The sequence below is a fragment of the Typopeltis vanoorti genome, chromosome 21 (assembly GCF_054136105.1).
Source record: "Typopeltis vanoorti isolate ZY-2024b chromosome 21, IOZ_Tvanoo_1.0, whole genome shotgun sequence".
In the NCBI taxonomy this organism is placed as follows: Eukaryota; Metazoa; Arthropoda; class Arachnida; order Uropygi; family Thelyphonidae; genus Typopeltis; species Typopeltis vanoorti.
In genome coordinates, this window is record NC_143569.1 from 97,352,674 (window position 1) to 97,374,311 (window position 21,638).

Sequence of the window (21,638 nt, forward strand, 5' to 3'; positions counted from 1 at the left end):
ACTGCAGAAACCTGGTCTCTCCAGATTTCTGCGGTTCTCCCAACCCGGAGTTGAAAATCCAAACCATAGGATCCATTGGGAGAAGTCAAAACTTTTACACAGATATTTATATAAATATGAATGTTTATATAAAGAAAGTGCTGAAGCCCTACTACACAGACCAAATTTAAACCACAACGATGTTTTTACTATTCCTAAAATATGGGAAATTGTCATACAAAATTGTGTAAAATAATCTTTATATATATATATATATATTTTTTATTTTATTTTATTTTATTTTTTATTTTATTTTATTTTTTTTTCCAGTTATATTTAATTTACTTCTATAACACGTTACTGCACGCATATTGAGATTCCATTGTAATCATGTGCCCTAACTGTATGTTATTCCTAGTATTGTTTAACCTCGGTACTGATGTCCCAAGATACTTGGGATGAAATATTTACGAATTAAATAGTCATTACTGTGGTTATTACGTGTGTTTTTAGTTTTAGATGTTTCACTAATGCCAATAACCTGTGGCCTGGAAGTGCCAACCAAGGCCAAAAATTCTTCCTTCTTGTTCCTAATACTTCTGGCATTAGTATACATTAATCGCAGAAGCCCGTTTGTCCCATCCCTATCTTGATGCATTATACTAACCATTCCATTCTGATTTGTTGTCCTTTGTACTCGCTCGGGCATGTTACACACACATTCATACACTCAATTGTCTCCCTAAAGTCTGCATATCTGCTTCCCCCCCCCCTTAATAACTCTAGTTTCCCTAATTCTGCACATCCACTTCATTCATCAACACCTTTTCAAGTCTCCATACACTAAATCCATTCAAAGGTAAACCATCCATCTTATATAAATCCTTTTGCCCATAAAACTCGCTCCACTCATTCACAAATTCCACACCACTCCTCCTGCATAATTCGTGCATAAAGTCATTAGCAATTTTGGCCTTCCTTCTATACTCTTCACTGTCATACTGTGGCAACAGACTCACCATCCTAACTCTCTCATTCTTTTCTTTTGCTACCTCAAGTAATTCCTTCAAATCCTCTCTCATAGCCATTTTGTCTCCTTTCAAATCATTCGTTCCTGTTACTACTATCAATTCTTTCGCCATCTGTTTTTGCATTCTAATTGACTCGCTTACATCTTTAACGTTCGCACCAGGTTTTAGGATTTTGTTAAACTCTCATCTATCACACCTCTTACTGAAGAATCTCCGTACAACACTCGCTCTTTCATTTTATTTACACTCACTATCATACTTTTGCTGTTTATTAGTTGGTATGCTTGGTAAACATTTTTGCCAACGCTCCATCTTCCGATTTGCCCTGTGTATCACTCCACATAACCATGCGATCTCAGGAATGATACCTTTTTATCTCTGCAGGTCAGTGTCTTTCTCATTATTGCAGCAATCCTCTGTGTTACCTTCACCAATTCTGCAATATGTCCCCTAAATTTAAGTTTTCTATCAATCATCAAACCCTGATCTCTTGTTTCCCTTACTTCCTCTAGTATAAATACTCCCATAGAGTATACAGCATCCCACCGATGTGTCCCAAACCTCAAGACCTTACATTTTGCTGCATTAATAATAATAATAGTAATACCCTATAGTGTTTTAAATAATAAGTTTGGGAAATAAGACCTCTTTGTATTTGTCTACTTTCATTCCTCTCCACACATAAAGAAAAAAAAAGTTTTGTATTTTGATTTCAGTATTAATTAGCTTGGTCAGTATTGTGAAATATTGTGATATTTGTATTTTGGTTATTTAAATGATTTATCGTTATTATCATTTCATTAGATATGCTGTGGCATTTTCTCTGAGTGGAGGTAGTATTGAAAGTATAATTGCTGATTCTGGAGATCCTGTTTATTTTGTAAATATTAAAAGAGGAATTTTATCTGCATTTGTAATAAAAAAATCTGCTGCAAGGCATGGTGTGGTAGAAGAAGTAAGTTAAAGTTGGTTATTTCACTATTTCTATAAGCTTTAAAATTCATTTTAGTCTTTACTGCTTTTAAAACACTTCAAAAATGTTAAATATTCTATAAAATTCAAAGCCTTCCAATCAAATCTGTAATAATTATGACTAAAATTAATAAGTATTCTTCTTCTTCTTCTTCTTGTTTACTGAATCTCCAAGGTGCTTGTTGTTCACTTCATGTGTACCATTTTCTGCTCTTTCCTGTCCTGAATTCTTCAGTTCCATTCCAGGATTCACATCTCAGCCAAGTCCTTTCTGATGTTATCCTTCCCTCAGGTCTCCTCTTGAACACTTCTTTAACTATGCTCTCCTCATCCATTCTTTTCACACATTCAAACCACACTCTGATTTCCTCAGCTAATATTTTGCATTTATACATTTGCTATGGCTGTTGATTATGCCTTCTTCTCCATTCTCCAGTTTTGTTATAATCTTTCGAGTTTAAAGACTTTTCTATATATTCTATTTTCAAATATGATAACTCGAGTCTTAGATTGAATCAAAGTAAGATAACTTGAGTTTTAGATTTGCTTGAGTTCCAAAGGATTGGAAAGAGGAAAAAGGGCATCCCTTTTTGTTTTAATCCTGTCTTAATAATGAAAGGTTTAGATCTAATTCCATTATCAATATATTACTTTGGCTGTAGTAGTGCAAATTTTGATTATATTTAAAGCTTGAAGATTATATTTAAAGCTCGATTACATTTAAAACTTGAAGTGGAATGTGCCAGAAGGGACTTTGGGTATAAGAGTGTTGGATTTTGTTATAGGATCAGAATACCTATCCACATAATCCACCTATCCCCCAAGTCAAGACCACATGATCATGTGGTCTTGACTTGGGAGGTAGCAAAACATGTTCAAATTCCAGTTAAGAAGGATAAAAGGCAGGTGATTATGATACAATTAGGAATCAGCTTGAAGCAGTACCATGGCATAAAGTCCTGCAAGGGAAGGATGTTCATAGTGCATGTTGGATAGTCAAGGATCATCTGGAAGAAACAATATCACACTGTATACCCAAGATCAGGAGGGTCATGTTGAACTTTTTCACTTGGGTATACTATAAATTAAAGATGCCAAGAAATTATATTCTTGGTTTCATCCTTTATTCAAGTGTAGCAAACAAAGTTTGCATGTTAAGTAACTTCACGACTGGACTACTTGTATATAGAAGCTAATGCAATGTGCACACCCTTACAGACATGTATAATGCTAAGCATTAAGAGAAGGGCTACCCTACACCGATTTTGACCTTTATTGAAGTCTCATCAGTAGGAGCCAGATATAGAAGTGATACTACTAAGGTTGAAGTAATATTTCCTTATATAATAGTGGCCGAGTCATTACTTAACGTGCAAACTTTGTTTGCTTACACTCAGATAAAGGATGAAACTGAGAATATAATTTCTTGTCATCCTTAACTCAGGACAGTGGCGGATTACCCATTAAGACAATGAGGCACGTGCCTAGGAGCCTCAAGCTTTGGGGGGCCCCAAGCCAAGACATTTTCCTATAGTGTTTTAAAATAGATTAATATTTTCAGTAAACATCATAAAAATCTTGATTATTTTAAGCGAAAATTTTTTCAAATCAATTATTACGTTTTAATATGTATTTTGAACAGCGCACACTATCTATGCTTTAAATAATGCCACACGCTAGTTGACAAGATTCGTATTTTGTATTTTGAATAGCGCATGCTATCTATGCTTTAAATTAAACCACATTACCAACGTCAGTGCACGCTGCTGTTGACAGCTCCGAGGGCACAAAAACTGATTGCATTGCCGAGATAGGAAGATTCGCCCGATTGCTCCTTAACATCATTTGTTATTGAATTGTATAAGAGTGAGGTGTTTGTTTCAGAAATAACTTTTTAGTGTGACTTTTCGTTTTCATTATTTGAATGTACTGCAAGTAAAAAAAACTTTGTAAAATTGTAAAAAAAAATTGATAAAAAAAATAATAAAAAAATAAAAAGTTTTATTATTTATCATCCTTTAACAGGCAGAAAAATCTAGAAGTTCAAAAAATTCAAAAGTACAAAATTTCGTTTATTTGTCACCTAACTTTTATTTTTATTTTTTATTACTATTTTTTTTTATTATTTTTTTGGAAAGGCCCTCAAATATAATTTGCCTTTGGGCCCTAACTATCCTTAATCCACCACTGACTCAGGAGAGTAAACTGGGAAGGAGTTAGTTACATGAGTAGTATCCTTAAGCATGAGCTGCAAAAATACATGTCATGAAAGGTATATAAGGAGAAAGGTGAGCAGCATGGTAAGAAAAGCAACAGATTGTGAGAGGCAATTAGCCAAACAAGTGAAAGGAAATCCCAATGACTGTTTTCGTTATGTGGCCAGAAGGAGGAAGAATGACTGACGAAGGATAACTTTATTGAGCAAAGTAATAGAGAAGTAACAGAGGCAGACAAGTTTTTGAACTACTGACAGGGGGATTGTTATGTTTGTATACAAATGTAAGAAGTATTTGAAATAGGAGAGCTGAGTTTGTTGTATTGACTGAGTCATTATGTCCAAAGTTAATTGGTATAAGTGAAATTTAATTGTCTGAGGATGATGTACTGTTGGGAACAGAAATGTAAGAATATACAATTTTGTATATTCTTAAGGTGGAAAGAGGAGGGGAGTATTGTTAATGATAGTAGAAGAATTGTGTTTACAAAGTGTGTAATTTGATAGTACATCTGCAGATTTTGAGGCTGTGTGATGTTGAAATTAACAGACTAGCATATGCTGTTATAGGCCAGAGAGTGTGAGAATACTGAATGTGAAATATTTATGCAAATTTGTTTAGCATGAAAAAAAGAAGGTAATCCTGAAGGAAGGTTTTAATTACAAGAATTTTGACAAGTGATATCAGACCTGACAAATGTGCAGTACTGTATTTCTTAAGAAAGGCATCATGGAAAATGTAAAGAGCAAATTTTATTATTATTATTATTATTACAGGCTACTCCAAGGAGTCCTCAGACTCATCGAGGGAGGCCCTAAACATCATGTCCATCACACTTCTATTCGATATTCACACAGTATCTATCATGCTTTGAACTCATTCACTGTCATAGCACCCACAACAGACTCTGGCAGCTTATTCCACTTATTCACCATTCTAAAAGTAAAAAACCTAGCTCTAGCACCCTTACTAACCACACTCTTGCCCAGCTTCCATGGATGTCCCCTAGTCCTCCCACCACCAGTTCTGTTCTCAAAAATATCCTCTGATTTAATCCTATAGAAACCCTAGTGCAATTTGAATGTCTCAATCATATCACCCCTTTTCTGCCTATCGACCAATTTTTGCAACCCACAAATCTTCAACCTGTTCTCATAAGGTTCATTCCATAGACCTGCTATCATCTTCGTCACTCGCTTCTGGATCCTCTCAACCTCCTCCCCATCAAGAAGAAACCTAGATGACCAAATCTGGGCACAGTAGTTGAGATGGGGTCTTATCAAGGCTCGTTACAGAGGAAGAATAACTTGCTTGTCTCTGCTCGTCAAAGTATTCTACAGCATCCAAGTGATTTGATGAGCTGATTTAGCCACTTTTGCAATGTGCCCCCTAAACTTCAACTCCCTATCCACCAACACTCCCAAGTCCCTGGCCTTGTCAATCTCCTGGAGTACAGTTCCACCAATGATATACTGCTGCTAATCTTTTCACCCCAAAATGCATAACCTTACATTTTGCTACATTAAATTGACATCCATTCTCCTTAGCCCAGACCTCCAATCTATCCAAATCATCCTGCAAAATTTTGACATCTTCTGCATTCACTATTGCCCTACCCAACTTTGCATCATCAGTGAACAAATGAACCATTCCTCTCAGATTCTTCCCTATATCGTTAATGAACAAATTGAAAAGTAGTGGTCCAAGAACAGAACCCTGTGGCACACCACTAGTCACAAGCCATCTTTTGGACTCTACTCCTGAGTAAACTACTCTCTGATATCTCTCCATCAACCACCACCTATCCATCTCACCAACCCTATATCCATTCCCATATGTTGTAGTTTATAGATTAGAATTCCATTTGGTATCCTGTCAAAGGCCTTAGCCAGGTCCAGTAGTATTACTGTAAACCCATTACCCTTATCCAGTTCAGCTGTCACTGTGTTATAAAACATGAGCAAGATACTGAGGCATGATCTAAACTTCACAAAACCATGCTGTTCCCCATACAGTATCTCATTTTCATCAATCCATTCTTGTATTTTTCCCTGGACTACTTACTCCAAGACCTTGACAACGACTCCTAATATGCTGATTTGTCGGTAATTTGCAACAGTAGTCTTGGATCCTCCTTTATGCAGTGGAACAATTTTCCTCTAAACCAGACCTCGAGACTCAGATTAAACAATATGGTCAAGGGCACTGATATTTCTTTAGTCGCTTCACGTAAGACCCATGCCGGTATACCATCCAATCCCACAGATGTATTCACATTAAGGTTCTGTAATAGACTATTCACCTCCACTTCATTCACCACAAATCCCGTATAAACTAATGGTTCCTTCATTCCTTCAATGTCATCACCATCTGGATGATATACTCTTGCAAAGTGCTCACTCAGTAATTTCATATCGACTGATTCAGTGACCTCCCTACCATTGGCATTCTTTAAAATCATTCTGCCATATACATTTTTTCTTTTACTTGCAGCATATTGAAAGAACTGTTTGAGATTCTCTTTAACTTGCATGGCTAATTTCCTTTCATAATCCGCTTTTGCTTTTCTTACCACACTCGTTACCCTTCTGGCCTGCACTTCATACTGTTTGTGTGCCTGCAGGTCACATTTCTCCTTAAATTCACTCCACAGTTGTTTCTTTTTTTTTTGCAACTCAAGCTTAATGGTGTTATTCATCCATTTAACCCCTACCTGATTTACTATTCGGACTCTAGGTATACAGTCAGTCATAACCTCCTGCAAACGCTCCTTGACCACTTCCCATGCACTATCAACATCCAGCCCTTGCAGTTTTACATGCCATGGCACTGAACCAAGCCATCGCCTAAGCTTGTCATACTTGCCAGCATGGTAATTCCACATGTACCCTGAATTAATCGAAAATTTCACACAAATAGCCACCTCCCAGGTGAACTTTATGAACTCTCAACATGGTGGCAACATGGTCATATTCATTACAGTCAAATTCTCAGATGCAATTACTAGGTCTAGCACTCTCAAACCCCTAGTATTTTCCATTACATGCTGTCTCAGATAGGTATCCCTTAATAACGGAATAAAATCCAGTTCCTTCCTCATATGTGTCCTGTCCTTCTTCCAGTCAATGTTACCATAGCTGAAATCTCCCATAATAATTACCCTCCTTAAACTCATTTCATCAATTTGTTTATATGTACTATCTCCGCCATCTATTCCATCACCTGGTCTATAGCAGCACCCAACTGTATATTTTGTTCTGTCTCAATCTCACACCAAATAGCCTCAAATGAGCTCTTTTCACTATCCTGCAATACAGCTTCTATTCTCCTTGACTGCAGTTCATCACCTATCATCAATAACACTTCTCCCCCATTTTATTCTCTCTGTCCCTCCTGAACACACTATACCCCACACATTCTATCCCACTAAAAATATTATCTTCAGTCAGCCATGTTTCACTAATACCAATAACCTGTGGCCAGGAAAAGCCGATCAAGGCCAAAAATTCTTCCTTCTTGTTCTTAATACTCCTTGCATTAGTATACATGAAATGCAGAGGTCCATTTGTCCCACCCCTATCTTGATGTATTATACTAACTATCCCTTTCTGATTTCTTGTCCTTCGTACTGGCTTGGGCACATTAAATACATTCTTACACTCAACTGCCTCACCAATGTCTGCATATCCACTTCTTCCCCCTCCTTAAAAGTACTAGTTTCCCTGATTTTGCACATCCATTTTCACTTCATTCAGCAACACTTTTTGCAGTCTTCACACACCAAATCCATTCAACAAATGCAAGCCATCCATCTTGATGGAGAAGCTTGTGAGAACGAGGATCCAGAGTTGGGTTGACGACAATGGTATTATCTTTGATGGACAGCATGGATTTGCTAAAGGAAGGTCATGTTTTAGTAATCTACTTACTTATTACAATAAAGTGACTGCTTCCTTGGACAGAGGAGAAGGATACACAGTAATATACTTGGATTTTGCAAAGGCTTTTGAGAGTACCTCATGATAAGTTGACAGTCAAACTAGAGCAGATGGGGTTGGATATTAGATTAGTACATTGGATTGGAGACTGGCTATCTGATAGGTATCAACAAGTTGTGTATGGGGATGCGATATCCAAGAAAAGGAAAGTCACTAGTGGAGTGCCTCAGGCTTCTGCTTTAGGGCCATTACTGTGTAACTTGTATATTAATGATATTGGTGAAGATTTGGATGGAGATATTCAGTTGTTTGCAGATGATGCAAAGTTGGGACGAACCATAAAGATTAGTGAAGATGTTGTGGCCTTACAAAAAGACTTGAATAAATTGAGTGATTGATTGATCACAGAAATGGGGATGTGAGTTCAATGTTGCAAAATGTAAGGTTTTAAAATTTGTAAAACAAAGATGGGATGCAGAATTTATGCTTGGTGAGAATATATTGTTGGAGGTAGAGGAAATAAGAGATCTGGGGGTGATAGTGGATAAGGATCTAAAATTTAGGGGACACATCGCCAAAATTGTGAAGACAACACAAAGGCTTCTGGTAATGATGCGGAGGACACTGACATGTAGAAGTAGGGAGATTCTTGTTCCGTTGTATAAGGCTTTGATTAGGCCACACATGGACTGTTGTGCCCAGATTTGGTCACTAGGTTTTCAGAAGAATGAAGAGATGTTGGAAAGAGTCCTAAGGCAACTGATTAAGGGAGTTGCTGACCTCTGGAATGTTGAGTATGAGGAAAGATTGAGAAGATGTAATTTGCAGTGTCTGGTGGATAGGGGGAAGAGGGGAGATATTGTAGAGACCTAGAAGTTGGTAAGGGATTGCTATAGGATCAATGGTGGAGAAGTTCTACAGAGAATAGTGGGAGATCAGGGGAGAACCAGAGGTCATACCTGGAAACTGTATAAGGAGGGTGTGAGTAGGGAAGTGAGAGGCAGGTTTTTTTTCGTGCAGAGTTGTGAATGATTGGAATGCCTTGCCTGAGAGTGTGGTGTCTTCAAGGAGTTTGAGTGTGATTAAGACACGGTATGATGAGATGTATATGTGATAAAAGGACCTCCCAGATGAGTCTTTGACTCCATGAGGTCTTGGGGTAATAATAATAATAATAATTTTCTTTCGCCACCTCTAATAATTCCTTCAAGTCCTCTCTCATATCAAATTTATCTCCTTTCAAATCATTCATTCCTGCCACGACTATCATTTCTTTCACCCTCTGCTTTTGCGTTCTAATACTCTCACTTACATCCTTAATTTTCCCACCCGGTAAGTATGATTTAGTCAAACTCTCATCTCTCACACCTCTTAGTAACGAGTCACTGTACAACACTCTTTCCTTCATTTCTGAAACACTCCCAATTATACGCTTATTTTTCCTTTCATACGCTTGTTTATTTCTGTTAACCGAGGCGCTCGGGGAAACAATTTTGCTGTCGCTTCAACTAGTGCAAAAAAAATTTGAGGTTGAGATGTTATCACATAGGATGCCAGTTGCGAATGAATGACAAATTGGTTTTGGGTGTTTGTAGGTGATGGTGTATATCAATGATATTAGAATTAAGACCTTGAATGTTCGTAAAGTTTTAAAGTGTGATATGTTTAAACACTACTTGCATATGCCAATGGTTTGTGTGTGTGTATGTGCATAAATTATAAATGCCAAAATATTATTCTCACTTTATATATATGTGTCACAGTGTGCCTGTTAAGTAATGAAATTGATTTCTTATAGGATAGCCCTTTGAATAAAAAGTAACAAATGCATTTATAGTTTTGACTGCTAGAGTGTTGTAATCGCAGGTGCAAATTTCGAGTCGGGTGATGCAGTTCTTTTCTTGTGGCAACCATTGAGTAGAGCATGTCAGAAGTTGTATAATGAAACAAAGAGCTGTGATAAAATTTTACTCTAAATTAGGAAAAACTACAGAAATGTACCAAGATCTAAAAAAAGTTTAGAGCAGTGACAGCGTTAGCCATGCACTGGTGATCCATGTTTTCATGGAAAACATGGAACACTATGTTTTCAGTGCTTAAAGAGGGGAAGGATTCCTGGAGGATGAGATGTTTTTTTTCGATGCTGCTGGAATTATCCATTGTGAATTCTGAGAGCACTACAGTGAACAATCAGTATTATTTAGGCGTAATGCAACATCTATGTCCCCGCATGCAAAGTCTCTGGAAAGAACTGTTGCACAACAACAATAATTGCTTTCTGTTGCATGATAATGCACCTGTGCACTTTGCACTGCCTGTAAAGCAGTTTTTGGTTTCAAAGTCAATCTGTGTGATCGAACATCTCGCCATCTGCCAGATTTGGCTCCCTCAGACTTCTTCCGTTTCTGAAAGATGAAGTGTGCTTTGAAAGGGGAGCACTTCAGAGACGTTGAGGATCTCCGATGCAGTGTGACCTAGAGACTGAAGGAGGTTTCCATTCATGACTTCCACAGTACTTTCGAACACCTGTATGACATATATAAACATCGTGTGGAGTTGGAGGGAGGTTATTTTGAATCTGTGTAGTTGACAATTCCAAATATAGTTCTTTGTTTTCATATAATAATTGTTGTCTCATTCCCTAATGGGCATACTGTGCACATACATATAGCATACACATTACGTATAATCAAAACTTATTCTATAATATTGTTTTAGCTTCACACAGATGTTCATGGAACTTGTCCTTGGACAGCTACTATAATGGATGAAAACCTACAGCACTACGTGAAAATCAAAAAAGTCATGTCAATGTGTGCATTTCCAAGCCGTCCAGATTGGCAGTTTAGTCCCTGGTCATTATTTTGGAATATGGTATGTTGAAGTAAAATTATTTATTTTTCGCTCTCTTGAATGTTTGAATATTCTATTCCTTAAGCTACTGTGATATATTTTATACTGCATTTTGAGACATATGTGCAGTGCATGTTTATTTATTTTTATGTATGTTTACTTTTTTTATTTTTCAGGAGTAACCTAGAAGATGATTTTTTAGAAGGGGAAAAAAATCTCCACATTTCCTAATTTAAAAAAAAAAAAAAAAAAAAAAAATCTGCAGTTGCTAGGTTTGGCTATTTTAATTAAGGCTATGAATATATTGTTATTATTATTACCCTAACACATCATGGATTCAAAAATTCATCTATGAGGGTGGTCTGAAATGTTCTTAGACTAACAATGAAAAAATTAATTTATGCAGGTAGGGAGGTTAACATACCCTCCTCATGCACTTCCAAATCTTGAACCCTCCAATCCATCTAGTAATAAAACACTACTTTCCAGTATAAAATAACCCAATGAAATTATCATTAAACAACTCTACTATGTTTTTTACATCAGCCATTCTACTCTCATTTTCATCTAACAATGCCATTCTTCCACAATAATTTCTCCTCCTACTGGCTGCATAACAAAACAGTTTTGGGATTTTCCTTGGATCTCATGCTAATCCTTTTTCCTGTTGAAATTTTGCCTTCCTTGTCTTGTCATGCTAATCACCAGCTGGAATCTTATATTCCTCATGCAATGGCTCTCCATGCTTCTCCTTATACTTTTTCCATAAACTCCTTTCATCTGCAGTTCTTGTTTGATATCATTAGTCATCCACTTTACACCAAATTTTGTTTTCTTTTTCACTTGAGATTTACAGCTTGCCAATGCTGCTAATAAATATTGCTTCACTAGTTTCCATGCATTGGTGATATCTTGCCCTTCCAATTCTTCTATCCATAACACTACTCCAGGTTGATTTCTGAGATTATTATAACCACCTTCCTTATAATTCTGCATAAATTCCTTTCATCTTGATACGTCTGCATGTCTTTTTATATGTGGGAAGGAATAAATTTAGACATTTAAATAATATAAAGATTATTATTATTATTATTACCCAAGACCCCATGTTTTGACTCATCTGGGAGGTCCTTTTATCATACCGTGCTTTAAACACACTCAAACTGCATACACCACACTCTCAGGCAAGGCATTCCAATCATTCAATACTTTGCATGCAAAAAACCTGCTTCTCACACCCTCTTTATACAGTTTCCAGAGATGACCTCTGGTTCACCCCTGATTTCTAACTATTTCTGTAGAGCCATTCTAACATTGATCATATGACAACCCTTAATAACTTGTAGGGCTCTATCATATCTCCTCTCTTCCTCCTATCCACCAGACTATAAATTGCACCTTCTCAATCTTTCCTCATATTCAATATTCCAGAGGTCAGAAACTAACTTAGTCAGTCATCTGTAGACACTTTCCAACATATCTTTGTCCTTTTGAAAACCAGATGTGACCATATCTGCTTTGCACAGTAGTCCATGTGTGGCCTAATCAAAGCTGTATACGATGGAACAAGAATCTCCCTTTTTCTACACGTCAGTGTCCTTCGTATCATTCCCAGAAGTCTTCACAATTTTGCAATATGTCACCTAAATTTCAGATCCTTATCCACTATCATCCCCAAGATCCCTTATTTCCTCTACCTCCAACAATATATCCTCACCAAGCATTCTAACAAAGATGGTTAAGCAATTCTGCATACCATCTTCGTTTCCCAAATTTTAAAACCTTACATTTTGCAGCATTGAACTCTCATCCTCATTCCTGTGCCAACTCATTCAATTTATTCAAGTCTCCTTGTAAGCCATTTTCTCTGTTCTTCATAGTTCATCCTAACTTTGCATCATCTCCAAACAACTGAATTTCTCCATCCAGATCTAAATCTTCACCAATATCATTAATATACAAGTTAAACAGTAATGATCATAAAACAGACCCTTGAGGCACACCACTAGTGACCTTCCTTGTCCTGGATATTGCTTCCTCATACACAACTTGCTGATACCCATGAGATAGCCAGTCTCTGATCCATTGCACTAATCTAATATCCAACTCCATCTGCTCTAGTATAACTATCAATATCATGCAGTATGATGGATACACAGTAATAAAAGTATATTACTGTGTATCCCTCTCCTCTGTCCAAGGAAGCAGTCACCTTATTATATCAACTACCAACTCTTTACTAAAACATGACCTCCCCTTAGCAAATCCATGCTGTCCATCAAAGATAACACCATTGTTTTCAACCCAATTCTGGATTCTAGTTCTTACAAACTTCTCCAACAACTTAACCAACAGCTGACACAAAGAGAGGCCTATAATTTGATGATTTAGTTCTATCATCTCCCTTATGAAGTAGCACAATCTTGCCCTCCTTCCACTCCTTAGGAACTTAACCCAGTGCAAGACTCATATTAAAAAAAATGTCAAGGCAGATGTCAACTCCTTGACACATTCCTTTAGAATACGTGGTGATATATTATTAAGTCCCATAGCCACCCTTATTAACATCTAATTTGCTCAACTCCCCATACATCTGTTGCTCATAGTTAGTCTGTCCTACCCATCATCAACTGCTCTCAATCTCTCCATGGAGTCACATTCACAAGATTGAAAGACCTTTATGAACTACTCATTAAGTATCTCCACAATATCATCTGCAACAGCTGTCTTTCTGTCATTTTCTCCAATCACTGTTATTCTTCCATGATCATTCTTTTTTTTTTTTTTTTTGCTGGCTACATATCGAAAGAATACCCTAGGATTATTTTTGTCCTCATTAGCTAACTACTGATCATACCTCACTTTTACTACCCTTACCAACCAAGTTACCCACCTTGCCTGGTCTTTGTAATCCTCATGGAATTGGTTATTACCACTTCTCTTATTTTGTTTCCATAATGCCCATTTTCTCTCTGTCACATGCTGAATCTCTTCATTCATCCATTTCCCACCTACCTTATTTAACCTTCTGACCCTTGCAATACATTTAGACATTGCTTCTACTAAATAGTTCTTGAAAATCCCCAGAGCATCATCTATCTCTTTTCCAACTAATGCCTCATTCCATGCTACAACTGCCAGTTGTTTCCTGAGCTCTTCATAATCACCATCTTTGTAGTTCCATATATATCCTTTTCTCACAGTGCTCCTGATACTGCTGGCAACCACCCAGGTAATCACTTCATGGTTACTCTCACCAACTGGAGGGTGACGAAATAGCAACTGGAAGCAAAGAAAATAATTTGATCTTGGATTTAATCATCTCATCAGAGTAGGTTATTATAAGTGAAGTGCACCCTCCAGTTGGTGAGAGTGACCATGAAGTGATTACCTAGGTGGTTGCAAGCAGTGTGAAGAACTCTGTGAGAAATGGGTATATGTGGAACTACAAGGCAGGTGATTATGAGAAGCGCAGGAGACATCTTGCAGATGGAGCATGAAATGAACTGTTAGCTGGAAAAGAGATCAATACAGCTTGGGTGATATTCAAGAACTATCTAGTAGAAGCAATGTCTAAATATATTTCAAGGGTCAGAAGGTCAAATTAAGGTAAGTGCAAAATGGATGAATGAAGAGATTAAGCATGTGATACAGAGGAAAAAGGCATTATGGAGGCAGCATAAGAGGAGTGATAATAATCAATTCCATGAGAATTAGAAAGAACAAGCAAAGAATGTTCTGTTCTTTGCTACCTGTATCAACAGAGTTGATAAGGGTAGCAAAAGTGATGTATGAGCAACAGTTAGCTAATGAAGCAAAACAGAATCCTAGGGATTTCTTTCGATATGGAGCTAGCAAAAAAAAAAAAAAGAATGATTATGGAAGGATGACATTGATTGAAGAAAATGGTATAAGAACAGCTGCTGCAGAGGATTTAGTTGAGATATTTAATGAACAGTTCATAAAGCTCTTTAATTCTTGTGAATGTGACATGATGGAGAGTTTGAGAACAGTTGAAGATGCAGAAGAGAGAGAGACTGACTGTTATTGAGCTAGAAGTATATGGGAAATTAAACAAATTTGATGTCAGTAAGGCTCTGGGAATTGATAATAAATCACCACATATTTGGAAGGAATATGCCAGGAAGTTAGCATCTGACCTGATATATTTCTTTAATATGTTCCAAAGGAGTGGAAGGAAGGCAAGATTGTGCCACTTCATAATGGAGGTAACAGAATTCAAGCATCAAATTATAGGCCTATCTGTGTGTCAGTTGTTGTGGTTAAAGTGTTGGAGAGGCTGGTGAGAATTAGCATCCAGAATTTCGTTGACAACAATGGTATGTGCTTGGGCCATTGTTGTTTAATTTGTATATAAATGATATAGGAAATGGCTTGAAGGGAGATATTGCTGATGATGCAAAGTTGTGTAGCGCAATAAAAAATCAAGCTGATGTTGAAAGTTTGCAGGATGATTTAAATAAGCTGGTAGAATGGGCAAAAGGTAATGAATGTCAGTTCAATGTTGAAAAGTGTAATGTCATGCATTTTGGGATTAAAAGATTACCAGCTGTGTACTACATTAATGGAACTGTACTCCAAGAGATTGATGAGGCTAGGGACCTAGGGGTGTTGGTAGATAGGGAGATGAAGTTCAGAGGACACATTGCTAAGGTGTCCAAGATTGCACATAGGATTACTTGGTTGTTGAGGAACACACTGACATCCAGAGATAAAGAGGTTATTATTCCCCTTTATAAAGCATTGATACTGCTGCATTTGGATTACTGTGCTCAGGTCTGGTCACCTGGATTCCTTGGAGATGAGGAGGCTGTGGAGAGGAGTTCAGAGAAGAGTGACTAAATAAGTGATGTAAAAAATGCTCCCTACCGTGATAAATTGAGAGCTTGTAGATTGCAGAGGTTGGTTGATAGGCGGAGAAGAGGGGATATGATAGAAACATTTAAATTACTGAAAGGTTTTTATAGGATTGATGCAGGGGAAATGTTTCAGCTGTGTGATTGTGATGGAAGAACAAGAGGTCATCCCTGGAAATTAAAGAAGAGTGTGGTTAACAAGGGTGTCAGAACAAGGTTTTTTGCCTGGAGGGTGGTGAATGAGTGGAATTCATTGCCCGACTTAGTTGTGAGCTCTTTGTCTGTAAATGAATTCAAGAAGAGATATGACAGATATCGTTTTGCTAGTTTGGGTCTCCTGCACTGAGTCTACTGACTCCATGGAGATACCCATAATAATAATAAATAATAATAATAAATGTATTTTTGATGGCCAGCACGAATTTGTTAAAGGGAGGGCATGCTATAGTAATCTACTTACTTACTACAATAAGATGATGGCTAATTTAATTAAAGGAGATGGATACACAGTAGTTCAATGATAAGCAAAGTCAAACTACAGCAGCTTGTGTCAGATATTAGATTAGTGCATAGGATTGAAGATTGGGGGTAGACAATATCCAGGAAGTGGAAATTCACTAGTGGTATGCATCAGGGGGTCTTAGGGCCACTGTTATTTAACCTGTATGCTAATAATATTGTGTAAATTTTGGATGGTGATATCTAAAATCCATCATCTGCAAATAACTGATGCAAAGTGAATACGACTATCAGGAGTAGGAAAGATGTTGTGGCCTTGGAGAAAACTTGAATAGATTAAGTGAATGTGCATGAGAATGGGGATGCTAGTTCAATGTTGCAAAATGCAAAGTTTTAAAATTTGTGAAACGAAGATGGGATGTAGAATTTATGCTTGGTGGACTATATTGTTTTAAGTGGAGGAAATAAGAGATCTTGGGATGATTGATGGTGGATAAGGATCTACAATTTTATTGTGGTTCCTCACAATAAAATTGTGAGGAATCACAACGAATTCTGTATATGCTACAGAGGACACTGACTTGTAAAAGTAAAGAGATTCTGGCTCCATAGTATAAGGCTCTGATTAGGCCACATATGGACTACTGTGCACAGATTTGGTCTCCTGGTTTTCAAAAGGATGAAAATATGCTGGAAAGGATCCACCTGGCAAATGACTAGGGTAGTTTCTGATCTCTGGAATGTTTTATATATGAGGAAAGGTTGAGAAGATGCTTACCAAATCTAGTGGATAGGAGGAAGAGGGGGGGGGATATGGTAGAAATGTACAAGTTGGTAAATGGTTGTAATAGGATCAGTGTTGAATAGGTTTTTGGGAAATCATAGGAGAAGAAGTGGTCATCCCTTGAAGCTGTAAAAGGAGGTTATGAACAAGAGAGTGAGAAACAGGTTTTTTGTATGCAGAGTTGTGAATGATTGGAATACCTTGCCTGAGAGTGGAGTGTCCACAGAGGGTTTGAGCGTGTTTAAGGTGTGGTATGACGAGCTGTGTGTGACAAAGGGACCTCCTGGATGTGTCTTTGACTCTATGGGGATCTTAGAGTAATAATAATAGTAATTTTTCAGTGAATAATTAAATCAAGAAAATTGGGAAAGCAATGAAATATATTATGAGTTATACCAGAAAGTGAGACACCTATGAATCATTTAATTGTTTATTCAATTTCAATCATTCAAATAATTAATTTTGTATTAAAAAGCATTTAAAATGTATTAAATATATATGAATGCAAAGAGTGATACTATTCATTTTCAGATATCAGTATCAGATAAATTTAATATCTCCAGCTCCAAATTTAGCCAATTTCTGTTTTTTGTTTTCACACAAAGAATTGTTAAAAACCCAACTTTGCAGTTATAAGTTGAGGAGAATAGCAGCATGTACTCCATTACTACATTGGAGAGTCCATGATATTCCAAACTGTCGAAAGTATGTTCTGATACTCCAATTGTTGTATGTGGAGAAAAAAATTTTAAATTTTGGTTATTGAACCAGCTGTTCAGTTACATGTGTGAAGTTTGTTCTGCAAGGTTGTCTATCTCTTTCAATGAAAGCGTACCCTTAATATATTAACGGTTTCCATCCATGTAAAAGCATTTCGATCTGCCCAAATTTTTCTTGTTCAGGAAAATATTTTTATATTACTTGCATAGTCTTTGTAGGTGTTGTTTGAAGTCTTCGATAATCAGGTTAGCAATTTCTACAGACATAAGCATGAAATCAAGGAGTTTGAGTGTGTTTAAGACACAGTATAATCAGATGTGTGTGTGTGTGTGTGTGTGATAAAAGGACCTCCCGGATGAGTCTTTAACTTCACGAGGTCTTGGGATAATAATAATAATAATAATCATTCAGAATTGTGAAACACTCAAAACCTTGAACACCGAAGCATTTCTCTTTAAATCTCGATTGTGAGAGTTATGCAGTGTGTGGCAAAATAATATCCATACTACTATATATTGAAATTAACAAATGCCCATATCCATGCCCAATTAGTGATTAGGTACGGAAATGGGGATGTGAATTCAATGTTGCAAAATGTAAGGTTTTAAAATTTGTAAAACAAAGATGGGATGCAGAATTTATGCTTGATGAGAATATATTGTTGGAGGTAGAGGAAATAAGAGATCTGGGGGTGATAGTGGATAAGGATCTAAAATTTAGGGAAACACATCACCAAAATTGTGAAGACAACACAAAGGCTTCTGGGAATGATGCGGAGGACACTGACGTGTAGAAGTAGGGAGATTCTTGTTCCGTTGTATAAGGCTTTGATTAGGTCACACATGGACTATTGTGCCCAGATCTGGTCACCGAGTTTTCAGAAGGATGAAGAGATGTTGGAAAGGGTCCAAAGGCAACTGACTAAGGTAGTTTTTGACCTCTGGAATGTTGAGTATGAGGAAAGATTGAAAAGATGTAATTTGCAGAGACTAGTGGAGAGAAGGAAGAGGGGAGATATGATAGAGACCTACAAGTTGGTAAGGGGTTGTTATAAGATCAATGATGGATAAGTTCTACAGAGAATAGTGGGAGATCAGGGGAGAACAAGAGGTCTTCCCTGGAAACTGCATAAAGAGGGTATGAGTAGGGGAGTGTGAGGCAGGTTTTTTTTGTGCAGAGTTGTGAATGATTGGAATGCCTTGCCTGAGAGTGTGGTGTCTGCAAGGAGTTTGAGGGTGTTTAAGACATGGTATGATGTGATGTGTGATAAAAGGACCAGTTGGATGAGTCTTTAACTCCATGAGGTCTTGGGGTAATAATAATAATAATAATCATCATTCAGAATTGTGAAACTCTCAAAATCTTGAACACTGAAGCATTTCTCTTTAAATCTTGACTGTGAGAGTTATGCAGTGTGTGGCAAAATAATGTCTGTACTACTATATATTGAAATTAACAAAGTATGTAAGAGAACGTTTTTCATTAATAAAGTTTTTGATACATCATATTCTAAACTCTTTGAATATTACAAACTAAAATTTTAAAAAATATTTATTTACTAATGAAATTCTCTTGTGTCCAATCCTCACCTTCTCATGGTGTACCCTGTTGGGTATCTACTTGGATACTGAACGAACGAGGATGGGATGGCAATTTGGAATTTAGTCAACCAAATTGTATTCTTATCGGTTAAACCAAAATAAAAAAATGATGGTACAACAGGACAAAATTTCATGCCGGCTGGGGCGTCGCCCGGTTAAACAAGACCCCATTGTTTTCACCAGGGAACCAGGGCGAACAGTGAAAAGTCAGCTACTGGAACAAATCTGAAAACACACCCCAACTCAACATCACCAGAGATAAAGATTGGTACTATCAACATAAAATGGCAAAGAAATGCAGCTAGCTGAGGAATTAGATAAGTACCAGATCGACATAATTGGGGTGACTGAAACAAAAAAGACAAAAACTGGTGAGATCTTTCTGACCAATAAATACAAAATGTTATATTCAGGCAGTGACAGTCAAGGAAAAGAAGGAGTAGCCATAGTATTCAACACAAGATACGAGGCTAATCTTCTTGAATGACAGTCAGTCTCAAGTAGAGTAATGTGGGCAAATGTGAGAATGGGGAACTGGACAATGAGACTTATTTGTGCCTATGGTCCTACAGAAGGTTCTATTAAGGTAGAAGTGGAGGAATTTTTTGAGGCTTTACAAAAAGCAACTGACACAATGAAAAATGAAAAGTTGGTCCTTGTTAGGGATCTAAATAGCAGAGTAGGAAATGAGTGTGAGATATACAGAAATAATTTGGGAAAAGTTGGAGAAAAGAGCAAAGCTAATAATAATGGCAAATATCTGTTGGATTTCTGCTCAGGACATGGACTGGTTATTACTAACACCACGTTCCAACATAAAAACGTGCACAAATTCACATGGAGAGAAGAGGCAAGGAATAAGAAAAGTCGCATTGACTATGTTATTGTTGATAGTGATGTTTTCTCCCTGGTGTAGGACACTAGAGTGTACAGAGGATTTGAAATTGGAAGTGATCACTATTTAGTCTTAAGCAGGATAAAATTGAATTTCATATTGAAAAGAATAACATGTAAGAAAATTTTAAAGTGAATAAAAGTTGAGCAGCCCTCAGATGTGAACTGTAGACTAAAATACACAAAGATTATTGAAGAAAAAATGAAAGAGTTTGAGAACAGGAATCAAACCTTGGAGATTCAGTGGCAAGCCTTGAAGAAAGCGCTAATTGATTCAGCTAGAGAGGCATGTGGTGAAGTTGTCTGCAAGGAGAGAAAAATTAGAACTCCATGGTGGACACAGGAAGTTAAAGAGGCAGTGAAGGAAAAGAAGAAAGCATATCCAAAGTTCCTGGCAAATAAGTCAGCTTGTGCTCTTAGAGAATACAGAGACAAATGTAAGAAAGCTAAACACTGTGTAAAACTAGCTAAACAAAAGTCATGGGAGGACTTTGGCAAGAATATAGAAAATAAATATCAAGAAGGTGGCAAAATATTCTGGAGGTTATTGAAGAAGCTTAAGAATGGAGACAAAGAGTGCTGTAAAAGGAATTAGAGATGATAAAGGTGACATGAAAACAGCACAAAAAGATATCCTTGAAGTATGAAGTAATTACTTTGAAAAACTGCTAAATGAAACAAGCAGTGATGACAGCACAGTGGTAAAAAACACTGACCAGGCATGCAGTCAGGAATACATATCTATACTTGAAGTAGAAAAAGCCATCAAAGGCTTGAAATGTGGAAAGGCAGCAGGAGTAGATGATATTCGACCAGAAATGCTGAAGTATGGTGGTATAAGAGTCTTGCAGTGGCTGCACTACATAGTTCAGAAAGCCTGGACAGAGGGACGAATTCCCGATGATTGAAGTAGAGCTCTCATAGTACCTATATATAAAAAAGGGAAATAAAACTAAATGTGAGAATTACAGAGGTATTTCCCTACTGAGTGTTCCTAGCAAGATCTATGCAAGTATACTTGAGAAACGGTTGAGAAGAATTGTGGAAGAAAAGCTTGGTGAAGAACAAGCTGGATTGAGGTCAAATAGAGGCTATCAGAATCGGATCTTCACTTTACGACAAATAGTCGAGAAAGCATGGGAATATAACAAAGATTTGTATTTAAGTTTTGTCGATTTGGAAAAGGCAAGAGAGAAGTTATTCAATACCTTACAGTTATATGGTGTCAATGGGGCACTATATCGAGCAATACTTAGTCTTTATTTGAATTGTAAGTCAGCAGTTAGAATTGAAGGAAGTACAGGAAGTTGGTTT

At 37.0% G+C, this 21,638-nt stretch overlaps 1 protein-coding gene across 1 annotated transcript in view; it reads left to right on the forward strand.

Moving 5' to 3' along the window:
• LOC150095132 (apolipoprotein B-100-like) overlaps positions 1-21,638 on the forward strand; it is a 297,535-nt gene that overhangs the window by 106,500 nt on the left and 169,397 nt on the right. Inside the window, exons 6-7 of the mRNA XM_090411200.1 lie at positions 1,815-1,965; positions 10,855-11,010. Coding sequence (XP_090267326.1) covers positions 1,815-1,965; positions 10,855-11,010 — 307 coding nt within the window. The remainder of the gene's footprint in view (positions 1-1,814; positions 1,966-10,854; positions 11,011-21,638) is intronic.